At 54.0% G+C, this 17,299-nt stretch overlaps 7 protein-coding genes across 7 annotated transcripts; 3 read left to right on the forward strand and 4 right to left on the reverse strand.

The window, feature by feature from the left end:
- Positions 1-617: 617 nt before the first annotated feature.
- W97_00581 (uncharacterized protein) lies at positions 618-2,659 on the reverse strand (the record flags this gene model as incomplete). The annotated part of the gene is made up of 2 exons (XM_007778494.1): positions 618-2,407; positions 2,461-2,659. The coding sequence occupies 2 exons, from the start codon at positions 2,657-2,659 to the stop codon at positions 618-620; spliced, it is 1,989 nt and encodes a 662-aa protein (XP_007776684.1).
- Positions 2,660-4,529: 1,870 nt separating this feature from the next.
- W97_00582 (uncharacterized protein) lies at positions 4,530-5,143 on the forward strand (the record flags this gene model as incomplete). Its single annotated transcript, XM_007778495.1, has 2 exons — positions 4,530-4,604; positions 4,658-5,143. 2 exons carry the CDS (start codon positions 4,530-4,532, stop codon positions 5,141-5,143), a joined length of 561 nt encoding a protein of 186 aa, XP_007776685.1.
- A 938-nt stretch (positions 5,144-6,081) lies between these two features.
- Positions 6,082-7,717, forward strand: W97_00583 (uncharacterized protein; the record flags this gene model as incomplete). Its single annotated transcript, XM_007778496.1, has 4 exons — positions 6,082-6,252; positions 6,322-6,433; positions 6,490-6,831; positions 7,026-7,717. The coding sequence occupies 4 exons, from the start codon at positions 6,082-6,084 to the stop codon at positions 7,715-7,717; spliced, it is 1,317 nt and encodes a 438-aa protein (XP_007776686.1).
- Positions 7,718-8,054: 337 nt separating this feature from the next.
- On the reverse strand, positions 8,055-9,227 carry W97_00584 (uncharacterized protein; the record flags this gene model as incomplete). The annotated part of the gene is made up of 1 exon (XM_007778497.1): positions 8,055-9,227. One exon carries the CDS (start codon positions 9,225-9,227, stop codon positions 8,055-8,057), a length of 1,173 nt encoding a protein of 390 aa, XP_007776687.1.
- A 1,690-nt stretch (positions 9,228-10,917) lies between these two features.
- On the reverse strand, positions 10,918-11,163 carry W97_00585 (uncharacterized protein; the record flags this gene model as incomplete). The annotated part of the gene is made up of 1 exon (XM_007778498.1): positions 10,918-11,163. One exon carries the CDS (start codon positions 11,161-11,163, stop codon positions 10,918-10,920), a length of 246 nt encoding a protein of 81 aa, XP_007776688.1.
- Positions 11,164-12,480: 1,317 nt separating this feature from the next.
- On the reverse strand, positions 12,481-14,574 carry W97_00586 (pre-mRNA-splicing factor CLF1; the record flags this gene model as incomplete). Its single annotated transcript, XM_007778499.1, has 2 exons — positions 12,481-12,732; positions 12,796-14,574. 2 exons carry the CDS (start codon positions 14,572-14,574, stop codon positions 12,481-12,483), a joined length of 2,031 nt encoding a protein of 676 aa, XP_007776689.1.
- A 427-nt stretch (positions 14,575-15,001) lies between these two features.
- Positions 15,002-16,936, forward strand: W97_00587 (uncharacterized protein; the record flags this gene model as incomplete). Its single annotated transcript, XM_007778500.1, has 1 exon — positions 15,002-16,936. The coding sequence occupies one exon, from the start codon at positions 15,002-15,004 to the stop codon at positions 16,934-16,936; it is 1,935 nt and encodes a 644-aa protein (XP_007776690.1).
- Positions 16,937-17,299: the final 363 nt, after the last annotated feature.

Raw genomic sequence — 17,299 nt, forward strand, 5'->3', positions numbered from 1 at the left:
TTGTTATCGAGCTGGAGTGTGAGAATGCCATGGCGGGATCTTCATCTAAGCTCGAGGTCAGCAATTGCTCGCCGGTTCGTCCGCCGGGTTGTTTCTCATGCTGTTGACAGAGTGACCATTGGCTACTAATCAAGAACTCCGGTTGAGCAACGTACCAGGAAGCAGCTGAACCTTAAGCAGAAAACCCTTGGTGAATTCAGGCCGTCTAATTAGAAGTGAGTGTGACAGGCTGAGTTTCGAGGTTTGCTCCAGCTGACGGTGGAGAAAGCCCTCGTGGGTGCATGCCGGCGGGCTGGTCACGGAAATACGGTGCTGTGACGTGGGGGTGCAAGGGGGTTTTGGCCGTTCCGCAGTGGGCTTTCTCCCTTTCCCATCCCAGGGTCCCCACAGAAAAAAGTGCCATCAAGCATTTCGGGGTCTTGTCGGTAATTCGATGGATGAGAGCCTCCAACGTCTCGAAATCAACATTCGCTGCCTTCTATAACGTGCATTAGAAGTGGTCGCGCAACTAATATGGCTGGAAACCCGACAAACAATGCATGATCCAAGAGTGCGAAGCCGTAAAGTATCGACAGGGCCAGCAGCAGCAAGAGTATGAAGATTTACACATAAGCTATCTAAAGCTTCACGCTCTTCACCAGTCCCTTCTTAATACCTGTCAGCTCACCCTTGTATCCGCCTCTGCCCTCGCCGCCCTTGTATACCTGCCTGATGCTACCCAGCTTCTTCTTCTTGTCCTCAAAGGCCTTCCTCTTCTTGACTCGCGGATTCCGGACATCCTTCTTCCGCCTCGGCGTCAAGCCCTTGTTCTTCTGAATGGCGTAGGTAATGGCACGTTTGCCGTCCTGCCCTATGACCTCTTGTTCAACAACCCTGCCGCCCTCACGCTCAGCTTGCGCATGTGCTTCAGCCAAAGCTTGTTTGTCCGCTTTGCGTTTGTTCGTTCGAGCGGCAACCATGTCGTAGTAATCCTCGTCATCTTTGCCATCCTCGCCTCGGATCTGCCTGGCTTGTTGTCTGTCCTCTTCGTCGCTTTCGCCACCCAGCTCTTCGCCTTGAGCCGGCTGCTTGCGACCGCGCTTCTCGGCTTCAGCGTTGAGTCTGGCTTGTCTGTCCCTTAGACGCTCCCTGTACGGTATATCTGTGTCGCCGCCTGCATCGCGTCCAGCAGCCCCGCGCTTGTTGACTTTCTGAGCGATCTGTGAGGTGTAGAATCTCAAGCTCTTCTTGCGTCTCGCCTTTTCTGCAGCTTCGTGGGCGGTGAGCTCCGTCTCATCGCCGAAGTCGGAATCGTCGCCGTTCACGACGTCAGATTTGGTAGGCCTCGACTTTTTGACTTTACGTACTGCGGTCCTGTTCGTCAAAGATGATAGCGCAGCAAGCTCTTCCTCGGTTCTTCGCATTCTCTCGGCGCGGCGAGCCTCAGCTTCGGCATGCGCAGCTTCTGCTGCACGCTCTGCCTTAGTCTTCTTGGGTTTCCGAGTTGCTTTGCCTTCTCCGTTGACGACCGCTTCTTCTGGTCTTCCTTCCGCCTTTGTTACCGGCTCTTCCTCAATCGATGATAGGTCATTGCCGTTGGCACTATTCGGTATCGCTTCTGTGATGCGCAGATCCTTGATTTTGGTCCACAGTGTCCGGCATTCCACCAAGCTATCCATGACTGGGTGATCTCGCAACTGCGCTGGAGCTAGCGCAGCTCGTGTGGAATCACTTTCATTCGACGCTGATGTGAGCAGCGCAAAATACATAGAGATAGCGGCAAGATAAGCAGCCAGAGCTCTGTGCTTGACCACTGCGACCGGCGTTCTATTCGAACCTGCTTTTGCCGCGCTTCTATTCCTTTGCAGGTTTTCAGCAGCGGCAGCAGCAAGCGCTAGCTCTTCATGCAAAGGCTGCAAGTCCAGAAACTCCTTCGCAAGGGGCTCGAATTCTGGATATCGTGTCTTCAGCAGCTTGAGCCGCTCTGCAGGGCCCATATCCTCCGCGATCTGTAGTTGTGGCAGCACCTCAATGACAACATCGCCCTCTTCTCTGGCTTCGTCAGCTTCTCCATCATGACCGGCGTCTCTCCAATCTGCTTCATCAAAGCCGTAATCTGCCTCCGTCATGGCTTGCAGTTGCTTTTGCTGCAGTCGCCGCGCCTCGGCTTCCTCATCAAAAGCATCTTGCTCCGTCTCGATTTTGTCCGCATTATAGTAATCCTTCTTCGAGGGGCCCCATCCGCCCATGTCTTCGTCACCGTCCTCGGATTCAGAGGCGTCTGATCCCCGCCCGCGCCCTGGCGCCGCTTTGCTGGCTGTTTCGGCGCTGTCTGATACATCGTCACCGTCCTCAAGGTCCTGGTCTTCGGCTTCGGAAGGAGTGTCGTAAGCTAGGACTTCTTCGTCGGAGGGCTGCAGGAATTCGTCTGTCCAGTTTGATCAGCGAATGCACCCCAAATATCCTGCCGCATTAGCACACCTTGCTCCTTCCACCTCCTCATCCTCTTCGCCTGTGGCTCCTCGTCCAACAGTATCTTGTCTCGGTTGATGTGGAACTCATCCTCCGAATCCGCCACATCCTCATAGGTGTCGACCCGAAGCTTCGACTTCGCTGGGTCAACATCGAAAGACGTTTGCTGGTCGCGCGCCTGGGCGGATGCTTTGCGCTTTTTCGCCATCGTGGGTTGGTATTACCGTCTTTTCTGCACAGAATGCGGAGTTGATAGCTCTAGAAATTTTGGACATGCGGAGATCTGAGATAGCCGATAAGATGAGATTAGATAACCACTTTCCTTCGCACGTGACTTCTGCGGCACATCACAACGCTATCAAGAACCCCCGGCCTTGAGCCCCAAGAGTTCGCACCTCGGTCTAAAAACGAGCTTAGGGTTTCTAATTAAACCGCACGTGGGTGGGTTGCGTGCCATCAAAAAGGTCTATCGGTGTTCTTCTACGTTCTCTATCTCATATCATCAAGCTCCGGCAATGGCCCGAAGTCTTCTCAAACCATTCGCGCGGGCACGACATGAGCGTAGGGTACGAATAGCAAGACTATTCGTAGGTAAGGTCTTAGTTGCCTCGCCGCACCCTCCAGGCGTCCACGCCCCGCGAAGCTCCCGGTCCAATATCGCAGCCATGCTATGGAATCCGTGGCTTCGAAGGGCTGGGGCAAGATAATCATCTAGTATGGAGCGTTATGAAGCCGCGGATGTAGGAAGCTACGCCATGCTACCTCCATGGAGATGATTGGAGATGTTTAAGCATACAAGATCTTACTAATACCAATGAGCGCTATATATCCGGTCCTTAGTGATCGCTTTTGCTTTGAATAATGGATACAATCCCTGTGCTGAGCCTTCATATTGACCGTCTTAAAGTCAGCAATTTACAAGGGCTATGCGATCAATTTTAGATGGTATGGCGCCGAGGTCAGGCTTAGTCGTATAAGCAGAAACAATGTGCCTTGAGCGCTGATACTTTGACCATCCACAGTTCGCAACCACGAGAGGAACGTTTGAAGCGGCAATGGGTAAAGCATAAACTTCTTCAGCAGCAGGCGCTCGCTCAATGATGCTGGCGCGTTGATGTCGCACTGGAATGTTTGCAGTCATATACTTCGCATCTAGGAGCAAGTCAGATCAGTAGGAAACGTGTCCCATGAGGCCGAGCGAAGCCTTGCCATCATAAGATTGATTTTGTTGAAGAACAGTCGATAGATCCCCGACTAACTCTTGCCACTCTAATCATAGTCGAGACGGCGCGCCGTAACATGACATCCCCCACGGCTTTTGCGGGGTAACAGCTTGCGACAAGCTGATGACCTCAAGTTCCAACAGTAAGGTGTTCCCGAAGGACGGTTAGTCTTTGGTGAGCGAGGAGATCGGCTGTGGCGTCGCATGGCACACTCGAACCAGGGGGTTTTTGAAGACCAATGGCATTAATTGCGGCTGACGATCACTCGAGCAACGCTCGAAATACCCTGCATCCAAGGCAGGATGGCTGTCAATTCTGAAACGGACCACGCGTCACAGCAGCGAAAAGTTGCTGCGCAACGGCTCTGTCCTGCCAGCCTCGCTAGAGTCGTTGCAGTCGGCGGAGAAAGTCGCACAGTGGGCTGAGTTACGCAAGCTGCAACCGGCGACCTGATGCTATGCTCAGCGGAGGAAAATTTTGAGCAGGAAGAGGCTGAAGTCACCCAAAATAGCACAGTGCTCCACAGAAAAGATGGCCGGGATTCGGTGGTTGGGCCCTTGTGCAACTTCGTGCGGCGAAATGCACGCTTCCACCCCCCGGCCCGAAGGGGCGCAGACAGCGTTGACAGGCTGACAGGGGCCAGGGGACGCCGTAGCAACACACCCTTACTAGCCTGATAAATATTCAGCGTTCGCTGCTCATTAAACAGTTCCTATCACACCTTCCTTTCCCATCTCTCCACACTCGCTTTTGCTCCTAAACATCCAGCGCATTCTCTGTTTTACCACCCAAGACTTTCCTCCATCTCAACTCGACCTACTTCAACAGTCAACCACCATTACCATCACCATCAACATGCGCGCCTCAATCTCCCTCGCCGCGTCTTTCGCCGTGCTCGCCTTCGCGCAGAGCAGCGAAGTCTCCGTCGTCGTAAGTCCCGAAACACAATCACTCGATTAGCGCGTTGCTAACGACTTCGGAAGACCAGTGCCCTGAGTGTCTCGAGCGTCTCTTTCGAGAACCCTTTCACATCCTACACAAGCCTCACCAACTCCCTGGGCGTCATAACCGGCATGCCTCCTGTCGAGACTTCTCAGCCCTCCGTCCCAGCCGTCGTTACCTCCCAGCCCGGTGTCGTCACCACCCAGCCTAGTGTCGTAACCACGCAACCGATCGTCGCAACAATTCCAGCCATCGGTACCGGTCTCACAACAGTACTCGTTGGTAACTCGTCGGTCGCCGTATCTGCAAACAACAGCACAACCATCATCGTATCGACCACCTCCTCGACTGTGGCATCGAACTCTGCTTCGACCAGCCGCGCGACATCATCGGGTGGTTCGTCCGTTGCCGCCTCCGGAACGTCTGGCAGTGCAGCTGCCTCCTCGAGCGCGGCTGCTGCGGCTCACGCTAGGGTCGCGAGCGGTGCGCTGGTCGGTGCTGGCGCGTTTGCTATCATGTTCTTGTAGAGCTGTGGCGCCATCGTATCGCATGTTGGCTGTTTGATGAAAGCGAAGGACGTTGGAAAGGCACCTCTCGTACGCTTGTTGTCTTTGCCGGCCATTCAGTGTCTGACCACTGTGTGCGCCGAGTCTTGGATATCGCTCAGTGTCTGGGTTCGTTTCTGTTGTCCGTTGAGCGTGCATAGCTCGGCGCCGGATGGAAGTAATGTAATGAGTACTTATATCTGGTACTGGATGTTTGTCCGGTCACCGTGTGTCGAGCAAGGCAGAGTAGATAGTAATACAAAAGCTCATACTGACATGCGGTCTCCGGCTTGACGCTCTTCGTACGACTAATTCCGACTGTTGAAACGAGCGTGCGCGCGTACCGTGGATCGCTTGTCTATGAGAGCTGTAACTCCACGTTCGATACCCTTTTGGGTATCTCACCCTCAGTCTTGGTAATCGACACTACATCAAAGCGTACAGAAACACAACCTTGAATACGGTTGACAGATATACACGCTTATGAAGAACGGATGCCTGGCTCGGAAAAAGCCCAGATCACGTGCCAGGGACGGGAGCAGGCGGGATGATCGAGGCGCATCCCCGCGGAGTGCAGGGGACAGGGTCCAACCAATATGGGGAAGCCACAGGGGCCAAGTTCATAAAGTACACAAGACCACCTTAGACAACTCCACCACCCCGCCGATGCTCTTCACATTACACCTTCTAACAGACGTTCAAGACCTTACTTGAGCCTCATCCAGCCTGGTCAGTGGTTTTTGCGCCAATTGGTCTGTTGCATGCGCTGCCAACAACAATACTTGGTGATACTTTCACATGCCAATTTCTTCCCACAACAAATTATAGCAATTGATGACGAAGCTGATAGTTGTTCACTTGCAGGAACGTCACAAAGAACATTTGCAGAGCCTCTGTTCTACGACAGCCCCCTAGACTGAATGGATCCCTCCAGCGACCCACCCTCACCCCTTCGGCACATTCCCCTATGTTACGGCAACGCCGACTCTGAAGCCTCCGCCCTACGCCTCGTTCTCGCCCTGGAGCCGAGTTGGACGCAACATCAAGACTGTATCGAGTTCATTAAGTTCACTGATGGCATCACGAATACTGTACGTCAAAGGCAAGCAACCAAATCCGAACAATCTTAGGAACGTATCGACTGATGTCATGTTTGCCAGCTCCTAAAAGCGGTGAACAAGCGGGCGGGACAGTCGCAGGAATGTATTGACCAAGAGGCCATCATGTTGCGAGCATACGGTGAAGGGACGGCGGTGCTCATTGACCGAGAGAGTTCGTTACGTCCCTGAAGCACGCACTTGATCGAAAGACTTATGTTCTGTGCTCAGGAGAACGACTCTCCCACTCGCTTCTAGCCAGCCACGGTCTCGCACCTCCCCTTCTTGCATCATTCCACAACGGCCTACTCTATAAATTTATCCCAGGCGAGGTTTGTTCGCCCTCGGACTTGCGCCGTCCTGAGATCTGGCGAGGTGTAGCCCGTCGGCTTGCAGAATGGCATGCTACTTTACCAATCTCGAGCATCAGCTCTGAGCCGGCTGTCGAGGCCCAGAATGGCATTGCCAATGGCCACCGAAGGAGTGACAGTCCTGTTCCAATGGCTCAACAGAAGCGAGGCCCGGGGACATCTGACCGAACCCAAACTGAGGAAGTGAGTGCTCGCAAAATCTGTGACTTACCTCCTCACGCGATCTGTACTCTCCTATGTGCGTTCTGGTTCAAAAGTTTTCGTGGTGAAACGTATCCCATTACGCGGCTAAAATTACCGGAAAGGACCAGCGGAGCAGACGAACCCCATGGCGGAGTTGCTTCGTGCGTACCACTAACATGTCCAATCAGGCGCTCACCACTCCTGGAAAGCCAGTGCCGAACCTCTGGACGGTGATGCAGAGATGGATCTCCGCTCTTCCAGCCGGCTCAGAAGCAGAGCGAAAGCGACAAGCGATGTTGCGGACCGAACTCACATGGCTCGCTCGGAGGCTAGCCGACACGCCAGGCATTGGGGGCAAACCGCTCGTATTCGCCCACTGTGACCTCCTGAGCGGCAATGTCATCATCGAGCCAACTACCTCCCCCGAAAGCTCTAGTGCCAGCCTATCCAGCCAGCAGACCAACGGCTCCGACGACGCACCAACCCCCGTTTCTTTCATCGACTACGAATATGCCACCCCGGCGCCCGCAGCTTTCGACCTCGCGAACCACTTCGCAGAATGGGGCGGCTTCGATTGCGACTTCTCCGTCTTGCCGACCCGAAGCCAGCGCCGGGATTTCTTGCAGGCGTACCTTGTGTCCTTCAACCAGCACCTGGACCGACCTTACCGCGAAGAGGAGCTTGAACAGCTCTTCCAGGACGTCGACGCCTTTAGAGGCGTCCCTGGCTTCTACTGGGGTATCTGGGCTTTGATCCAAGCCACGATCAGCCACATCGATTTCGACTACGCTTCTTACGCTGAAGTCAGGCTGGGGGAGTACTGGGCCTGGAAAGAGAGTCTCGAGAAAAGAGCGGTCAACGGGAAGGAGAAGCCGTTGAGGGAGCGGCGCTGGGCGGAGGAGTAGAGCTCGATGAACTCGTGATGCGGTTGCAGAGCGGCGCCAACGGTAACGGGTAGGGAAATGGTATAGAGAGAACCACCTGGGGATCTTAGAGATGCCACAGGCGGGTTTCAACAACCTCAGGGCTTGCATTTTATTCTTGGTGGAGGCGGAAGTGCATCGGTCGGTTGGGGAGTTATTACACAGCATCATCTCGGCGGCGCCTTTCAACAGCGACGATACCCTTGAAAGTTTTCTTTTTCTGCGTATCAAATCGACATCGGTCATAAGTCTATCTTGAGCAGAAACAGGAAAAATTACAAAATCTAGAATTGAGGTCTCCTTGACTCAGCCCGTAGCCTTATAGTATCTTCACCACTCTAGGAACGCGATACTTGAACCAATCGCATTCCCGGCGCACGCGAATGTCATAAGCTGCTTGATCCCGAAAATTTGAAATGTAATCGAACATGCCCACGCGGTAGAATACCTGTTCCTCAGGCTCGCTTCGCTGTCGATTCTCCTTTGGTTGCATACGAAGTAGATCGCCACTTTGGGTTCGGGCGTAGTCCCAAACTTGCTCTGTGGACCACTCGTCGACTTCGACCCCCAAATAGCGACGAAATTGATAGCGCAGGGCGGCCGTCTGTATTGCGGAAGGTCTTGGTTGTGTGTCAACTTCATCATCCACCACTTCCCCTCTGTCCTTCTTTTCTTTGGCTGCTAGGCGCCGTTTCATTGCTTCCTTTTGAAGATGAGAGATTGTCTCTGACCGCAGTACCAGACCTTTGGTACTCCATTGAGCTCCCATGAATACGCTGTGTAGCTCTAGAAGCACGACTTCCGTAATGCCTGAATTTACATGTGGCATGCGGGTTCTGAAATCCGAAGTATCAATATTGACCTTGACTTGTTGCGTCTTGCCATCTTCACTCATCTTCATTATGATAGCGTGGTTCTCTTCAGCTCCGGTGTAGCTGTTCGAAGCCTGCGGGGGAAGGAGAAGCGCAGGTATCAATCTTGCTTCGAGAGTCAGGCTGCTCAGGTTTTCTTCGACTGCTCCAAATGGTGCGCTGTCTTCAATGAGCATGAGCTCACACTCTAATACCTTAGCCCTGGCTTGCTCTTTAGTCCCGTGTTCGGACCCGTACTGGCCCTTGAAGTCGATCACGCCGTTCACAGACGTCCAAGACCATGAAGGACCTTGGAACGAAGTCGGTGCAGGATGGGTGGTTCCTTGCACGGACCATAATAGCTCTGTGAGCAGTGATCTGCGCCACATGCCTGCGAGATATTCATCGTCAAGCGCAGCGCTGTACTCTTTCGCGAGTCCGGACAAAGCCAAGATTCGATCCGTTGGTCTTGTGAGTTTGCGGTGTGTATAGGCCTGAACGAGACTATACCAATCTCGTTTGCTTCCTCTCAGATTTGTCTCGTTGTCAACCTGTGAGGCTGATCGAGCAATGTCGAAGACTCGGTTGAATACCTCTCTCGGTAAGATGTTCTTCGTGCTAGAACTACTTTCAGTCCTCATGACCCATCCGTCTGTCCACCCTGGTTTATCTAGAGAACCACGACACAACCAGCGTACTTGATGCTCCGAGAATTCCAGCATGCGTGGTGAGAGTAGTCGCTCTTGCAATGTCCACGCTCTCGTATCAAGTGGGTTTGATTCTCTGTCGAGAGAGAACATTGTTATATTCCCCCTTTTAGAATTGGGACACACGTAAGGTAAAGTAAAAGCCGGTGTCTCTGAGTTGGGCGAATACCGTTGATGGAGGAATCCCTTAGACGCATCACTAGCTGAAGCAGCTGCAATAGTGATATAACCATTTCTGTATATCTGTGGCATCTGAGCAATCTGTTGGGATCGATCTCGATCGTCATCTTGTAAGATACATAGCGCGTCGACCCACAAGAAGCGTACTTTGAGGTTGCGACAAATGGTAATTGCGTCTTGCACAGTCCTCGACAGTTGAGCATACGGTATCGATTCCATCCACGCGGAAACAGTCGCCGTTGTCGATGTGATCGCTTGATCTTTCCCCCAGCAGTAACTCAACGGGATATAGGGTGAGTGGGCTAAGTGCTGAGTTTCGCACAAGCGCAAACAATCCGACCCGTTGGAGTCTTGCACCTTGATTAGTCGTTTAGGCACAAATGCGGAACTGAGAGTTGGGCAGCTATCGTTGTGTTCTTTAAGACAAGAGTCTCGCCAGAGGGATATCTTTGCGGCTGTCTCCAAGGATCCAGGTTCATTGTCTATCGGTCTGGTTGTTATGTATGCGGCAGCGGGATTGCCTGTTGACACGTCAGTTCAAATATAAGAGCACTTTGCTCAGATGGACTGTACCCTCAGAAGCCTGCACTCGGAATCCGCGCCGCGTTCGATATGCAACCTGTTTATTTGCTCGGTCCCAGAGGCCGAAGAACTGAACTTCCAAGATGTCGTGGTCCTGTGCGCCGAGGAAAAGGCACACGTTCTCAAAAGCTTCTGGTCTCTCTGTCGCTAGTTTACGCATCGTTTGTTCTGGACAAGATGGAGTCGTCCTAGAAACCCACATGGTGGCCTGTTCCAATACCTTTCGGAGCTGGTCATCCGCGATCTCGCTGCAATGTGCCGATACATCCTCTAGGGTTATACATTCTTCATCTAGAATCCATGAACACAGTCGACAACCGTTGCCGCTGGCTTTTACGAGATCGACCAAGGTGAAGTCGAAGAGAGCTTTAGCCTCCATTTCAGCATCGTGGCTATCAATCGGGCTCCGATCATGATTGAATCGATGGGGCGTTCGGTGTTCTCGGTCGAAGACTATCTTCTCACAATATTCACATGAATGAGGGTGAAGTATGACCGGCGCCATGACAGAGGACAAAGATGCTTGTTTCACTCAGCTGGAAGGGCATCAGCGACGGCAAGTGGGTAGATGAGGAAAATGCACAGGCAAACGCCGAGCTACATATGAGTTTCTGTCATTGAAAGTGCTGCGCCTTGCGTCGTCAGTCGCGAGGACAAGAACGCCAGAAATCGAGAGTTGCCTCAGCCGCTGCGCCCCGTTCGTGCCCCTTTATGTCTCAAGCTGAACCGTGCTTCTCAACAGGGCTTAGCTGGGTCTAAAGTTCTACAGTGTGCTTAGGAGTGCCAATCATGTCGTTCTTGCCTTTGATTCGTTATTCCTATTTTAAGTCCGCCGTATATCTCAAGCCTCAAAGTAGATGCCTCACATATTAGCGAAATCGATCCCCGAACTCCTCGGCACCGCACTCTGCGCAGCAACAGGCAGCTTCGCCGCTGCATTGGGATTAACCTCCACAATTTCAACCTCCTTGCACTTATACACAGTCGCCGCCAATGCGGGCTTGATCTGCTCCATGACCTCCTTCTCATCGAACGCCAACTTGCAATTAAGCGGGTCCGTGAACCCCGAGCTTTCGACGTCCTTCTTGAGAGCCTTGACGAAGGGCATAGCTTTCTTGTTCTTCTTGTCGATTTTGGGGAGGAGCTTTTTAGTGTCAAGGGTTGTGCCTTCGAGCGTGGCCCGGACGAGCTCGATGAGGTCGTCTTGCTACTTGGGGAAAGATCTGTGTACAAGTCAGTTGAGTCGTCGCTTTCTGCGTGCCAACACGATTGAAGCCCGACAATGAAGACTATCGCATGCTGCGCACCGCTGGCAGCTCGTCGCACGCGCTCAAGTCACAGGCTGGTGTCGGATAGATTCCATTCGTCGTTGGTCAGGTTTGACAGAGGCTGTAGTTGCTGTGCTCTGTACCGGTGCGTCTGAGAAGGCGTGGAAGGATACGATATGGTCGGTTGATCGAGGCGGAAAACCAGACCACGCAGCTACGCAGCTCGAGTCAGAGTCGCGCTGCCCGGGCGCGAAAGGGAGTCAGCCCTTCCTTTTTTCTTTCTCGGTAAGGATCGTTTTCTTTTAGTTGCCTTTGACGTTATTACGGGTGCTCATATGAACCTCTCCGCCCTCGTTCTTGCGATTCGAAGATAAACAACGTCTCCGAGCCCTATTACCGGAAAAAAACAAAAAACAAAAGCTTTACTACGCGCATCGGCGGCTACAGCAGACGTAGCCGAGAGACTCGTCGTGAGTCCGAGGAGAACTCTCTCCCGGCCACGGCAGCTTCCCGCAAGAGCTTTGTCTCTCCTCGGGATACATCGACGCAGTTGAGGCTTGCAGGCGCAGGTAGAACATGATTGCGCACGTAATCCCACTTAGTCGTCCCGCGCTACTGGCACGTGCGAACCGTGTTCATTTCCAAGTTCTCACATATCAACTGATAGCAGCGACTGCGTAGTTCCCGATACTCATGAGGCCATGGCCAGCGATACTCTCTGTCTGGCCAAGAGAGCAATCTGTGGTTGCATGCACATTAAGCGAACCGGAGCCCCGGAGGAGCATGATGTGATGTAGAAATACGGTACTTGACATGAAGAACCGCAGCATACGTGCGGCAAGACTTTCCATTACAGACAGCCGCAAGGTCTTGGGTATCGATAATGCGGAAGTAATATACTAGACATGTGTACAACGAGCAACGTACTGATGGGTATGAAGCAACTAAGCCCAACTCGGGCATTGAACCACGCTTCGAGAGGTGTAGACACTGTGCGGCAGGATGCTTCCCTTGTCGGGGTGGTGTCGAGCGGATACGGACCGCGCCCATGCTACAGGCATCCATTCGACCAACTGGACGTGGCTCCTCTACCAATTACCGTTGCTAAAATCATTAAAATCTGGCATCCAACGCTTGCCAGCGAAGGGCAAATCTATTCAAGCCATCCCGTTCTGCTGCTGCTGAGCCTTCTCTTGCTTCCACTTATGCGCCATCTGGAGCAACTTGCTCACACCAGCGTTGCCTTCGTCGTCTGGGAAGACGTAATCGGGGTACTCCTCAAACGAGCCATCGTCTAGCCTCCTTCTCTTCTTGACCTTGCGAGGCATCATCTTCTCCACCTTCTCGACGTCCTCAGGAGAGCCGTGCGTGGTCTCAAAGGACTTCCACGCGTTGAGTAGGGCGACACGCTGTGAAGTGTTAGCGACTGTTCCTGATTGATAGGGGTGGCGACTGCAGGACTGCATGCATACCTCTTCCTTGAGATCCTTCTCCCGCATGCTCCTATACGCTCTCTGGAAGATGCTTCTCGCCCTACTCTTGGCCTCTTCGCTGACCGGCTTCTCCTCGTCCTCATCACCCTCATCATCTTCCTCCGGCATGTTCAGCTCCATCTGCGCATAGCTGATCCAGACCTTGACATGGTTCGTCTTCTCGAGTAGCCTCTCGTACAGCTGCCTCGCGCGGTCATACTCTCCCTCGTCAGTCTCGAAGTCAATGTAGTTCTTCCACAACAGCTCCGGCATATCAAGTTGCTGCTGCGAGACCGCTAACTCCAAAATGGCGCGCGCTCGGTCGACGTCGTCGAGACCACGCTCGAGCTCAGCAAACTTGATCCAGGCCTGTGAGTTGGTGGGGTTAAACTCTATCTGCTTCTCGTAAAGTGTTCGACAACGAACGAACTCGAAAAGCTTAAGTTCAAGCTCGATATAGCCTTTGAACAGTTTGTCCTTAGGATGCATGCCAATGGCTCGCCCTAGCAGTTTACGTGCGGCTGACAGCTGCCCTTGCCTGACTTCGAACTGAGCGGCTAGCAGGTGGACCTTGGCAAAGGTGAAGTGCTTGGGGATCAGCTTAATGCATGCCGTGTAGATCTCTCGGGCTCTTTGGATGTCCTTGGCTTCCAGCTCCTCGTACAATGCGTAGAAAATCCAGAGGTAGATGTACCGTCGCCAATGTCGCTTCTCCTGTGTCGGTGGAACCTGCGCAATCGCCCGCTCGTAGATATCTCGCACTTTCTCAACGTCTCCTGATGTCTCCTCCAACCGGGTCCAGTCGATCCAGACATCGTAGTTTTTCGGCTGCTCCTTGACCTGCTCCTCATACTGCACCCTCCGCTTAGCCAAAATAACGTCTTCCACGCCCTCTCGGTCGCCGAACTGCTTCTCGAAGGTGGTGTACTGCTTGTGTAGAGTTACAGATTTCGATCTCGGCATGCGGTCCAGCGCGTACCGGTATATCGCCCTTGCTCTTTCATATTCGCGCAACTTCATCTCAAAGCGCGCGTATGCTATGAAGAGCTTCTCATCCATGAACTCTTCTCCCAGAGTCTCTATAGCCATGCCAAACACATCGCGGACAAGATCGGACGTGCCGTTTTCTTCCTCAAACCTTGCCCATTTGATCCAGTTCCTGGGCTCCGGATGCACGACCGTGAAACGCTCAAAGATTGCCCTAGCCCTCGCGAACTCGCCGTACCGCTTTTCCAGCTTAATGTACGCCGACCAAGCGTTCTCATCCGGCTCCCAGGCCATCCATCTCTCAAACACCTGTCTCGTGCCCGCCACATTCTGCAGCGTCTCCTCCATATGGACATAGCGATACCACAGCTTATCTACCCGCGGCAGAATCGTAACTGCCCTATCCAGCAGATTCCGCGCATGGTTGATATTCCGGTTCCTGATCTCCGAGTCAATATACCGCAGCCACAGCGCCACATTCGTGGAATCCACGTCCAGCGCCCGTTCGAATATGCTCCGCGCTCTCCGGAATTCCTTCTGCTCGAGTTCCCAGGCGGCGTACCGCATCCAGTTGTTCATGTTGATGCGGTTGCGCCGGACATAGTCCTCGAACTCCTTGCGCTTGCGGCCCTGGAACTCATGGAGCTCTTCGAGGTCCGCGAACCGCTGGGTAGGAGCCTGTAGCCCGGGCTCTTGTCGGTCGACGGCTTCGCGGAGAAGCTGCTCGGCAGAGATTTGCTGCGGCGCGGGGGCCTTATTCTTGACCCTGGGGGGGCCGCGGGAGGACTCCATGATGGGCGATGTGTTGTACTCGGAGATGGAGTGGTAGTGTAGAGTAAGGTGACAGATGAAGTGGCGGTTTCGAGAGTGGGGATAGAAATGGTGATGAGCAAGAAGAAAGTCACGGCAGTGAGAGACAAGGAGAGGATGGACTGAAAGTGCGGTATGGTATGCGCTTCGGCGTACACAGACAGAAGTTTAGAGAAGCTCGACTCAAGGTCGTGACGGCGAAACGTTATTCCGTTGGCACGCCAAGTATCGTGACGCGCCGGGCTTTGAGCCGCGACTGCGCTCCCGCCGCAACTTTATTCTCGCCATCAACCTCAATAGGCATTCAGCCAGCTATCTACATACCCCATACCGCAACCACTTTAGGCACACCAATCCTCTGATTACCCGATATCTGCAAGCCGCAGCACTTTACAGGACTGGGCCCGCTATGGCAACTTTGGCCGACGAGCTTCTGAACGACTTCGAGTCAGGCTCAGAAGGCGAGGATGATCGCGCAGAGGACTTTCCGCTCCACGATGACGTTTTAGCTCCCCCAGCAGCAAATGGGGTCAGCCAAAAGGCGGCCGCCAACGGCATAGAAACTGGAATGGAGCTTGACGACGATGAGGAAGAGGTTGATGAGGATGAAGAGATGATGAACGGCGCAGCTACAGCCGGCAAGGCGGCAGAAGCTGAAGATGAAGAGGAGACCAAGGCAAGGGTAGAGAAGATGCAGCTTGGGGGAGTCAATGACGTGCGAAGCGTAGCAGGGCTCATGAAAACCCTACAACCAGTTCTAGAGGTCAGTACAGCCCCGTGTTCCCAATCCTCCCCACTATATAAAGTACACGATTTACATCTTGTTGAAGAAGCAGCCCTGACGAGCCGCGTCGTCCTACAGAAAATAGCCTATTACCAAGCTTTGCCGCCGGAGAAGCAGACGAAAAATATCGGCTCGATCGAAGACAACCCAGAATACAAGCTCCTCACACAATCGAACACACTGTCAACTTCAATAGACAGCGAGATCATCCTCGTCCACAAGTTCATCCGCGACCACTACTCTGTCCGCTTTCCCGAGCTCGAAAAGCTCATTACCAACCCTCTCGATTATGCCAAGACCGTCGCAATCATCGCCAATGGCCCCATGGACATCAAATCTATCCAGAACTCCACCGACAACATCGTAGGCCAGTCGCTACGGCAGATTCTCGAAGGCGGTGCTCTCCTCTCCGTCATCCTCCAAGCTACCGACTCCAAAGGCCGCGAGATGACCCCATCCGAACTCTCCACCGTCCTACGCGCCTGCGAAATGACACTACAGCTCGACCGCGCAAAAGGCATCTTGACCTCCTACGTCCAGTCCCGCATGAACCTCTTCGCGCCCAACCTCACCGCCCTAATCGGTTCCCTCACCGCCGCTCAACTCCTCAACTTCGCCGGCGGCCTCACCGGCCTCGCCAAAACGCCCTCCTGCAACATTCCTCCCCTCGGCTCGAAGAAGCAGTCCGGCCTCGGCTTCGCCACTAATGTCGGCATAAGACACCAGGGCTTCCTGTACCAGTCGCCCATCATCAAGGGCATACCAAACGACCTCAAGAAGCAGGCTATGCGCATCGTCTCCGCCAAGGTCATTCTGGCGGCACGAGTCGACCACGTCCACAAGTCTCCCGACGGCTCCGCGGGCGAGGAGTTCAAGGCCCAGTGTCTCGAGCGGCTCGACAAGCTGACTGAACCCCCGCCTAACAAGGGCGTCCGCGCGCTCCCGGCGCCCGACGACAAGCCCAGCCGCAAGCGTGGCGGCAGGAGGGCCCGGAAGGCTAAAGAGGCGACGGCCATGACGGACCTTCGAAAAGCGCAAAACAGGATGGCGTTCGGGAAAGAGGAGCTCGAAGTCGGCTACGGCGCCGGCGACGGCACAAAAGGACTCGGCATGATCGGGCAGAGCAACGACGGGCGCGTCCGACAAACGCAAATCGACCAGCGCACGAAAGCGCGGCTGTCGAAGAAGAACCCCGGATGGGGCGGCGCGACGCCCGTCGGGGGCATGGCGTCCTCTTTGCGCGGGTTCGGACAGGGCGCCGGCAACGCGACGGTGCTGAAGGGGTCCGGGTTGCGGAGTAGTGGGGTTGGTGGGGGCGCGGGCACGGCGTCGACGATTGCGTTTACGCCTGTGCAGGGCCTTGAGTTGGTCGATCCGAAGGTTAGGGAGGAGATGGGCCGGAAGAGGAAGGCGGAGGAGGATCGGTGGTTTAGCAGTGGCACATTTACGCAGATTGGGGGTGGTGGGGTGCCTGGTGGTGCGGCGAAGGTGGATTCGGGCGGGTTTAAGGTGCCGCAGTTGCCGCTGAAGAAGAAGGTTGATACTGGGGCGACGAAGTAGGAAGGATTCTCTTCACGGATCTGGGTCGGGATTTGAATCGGTGGGGAAGCATGGCGTTTTGGGGGCGATGTGCATGGGATGGAGTTTTACTGCGCCCAAAGGGGGTGGGCAACTGGGTCTGGCGATTGCTTCTATGCCTTTGTGGGACTGCGGGAGATTGTGGTCAGTACAACCACACATTGCGAACAACATTACAACCCTAGGACTAACGGTTCACCTACGCTCAGCTTGAATCTGAGTGTAGGAGGCTTCGATCAGCTCAGACACGGGCTCACTAGTTATAAGCTCCCAACGTCAGATGACTTCAGGGATCAAACGATTTTATCACCTTCCCGGTAGCTGGTGATGTGATGCATCTGCACG

Source organism: Coniosporium apollinis (assembly GCF_000281105.1).
Source record: "Coniosporium apollinis CBS 100218 chromosome Unknown supercont1.2, whole genome shotgun sequence".
Classification (NCBI taxonomy): domain Eukaryota; kingdom Fungi; phylum Ascomycota; class Dothideomycetes; genus Coniosporium; species Coniosporium apollinis.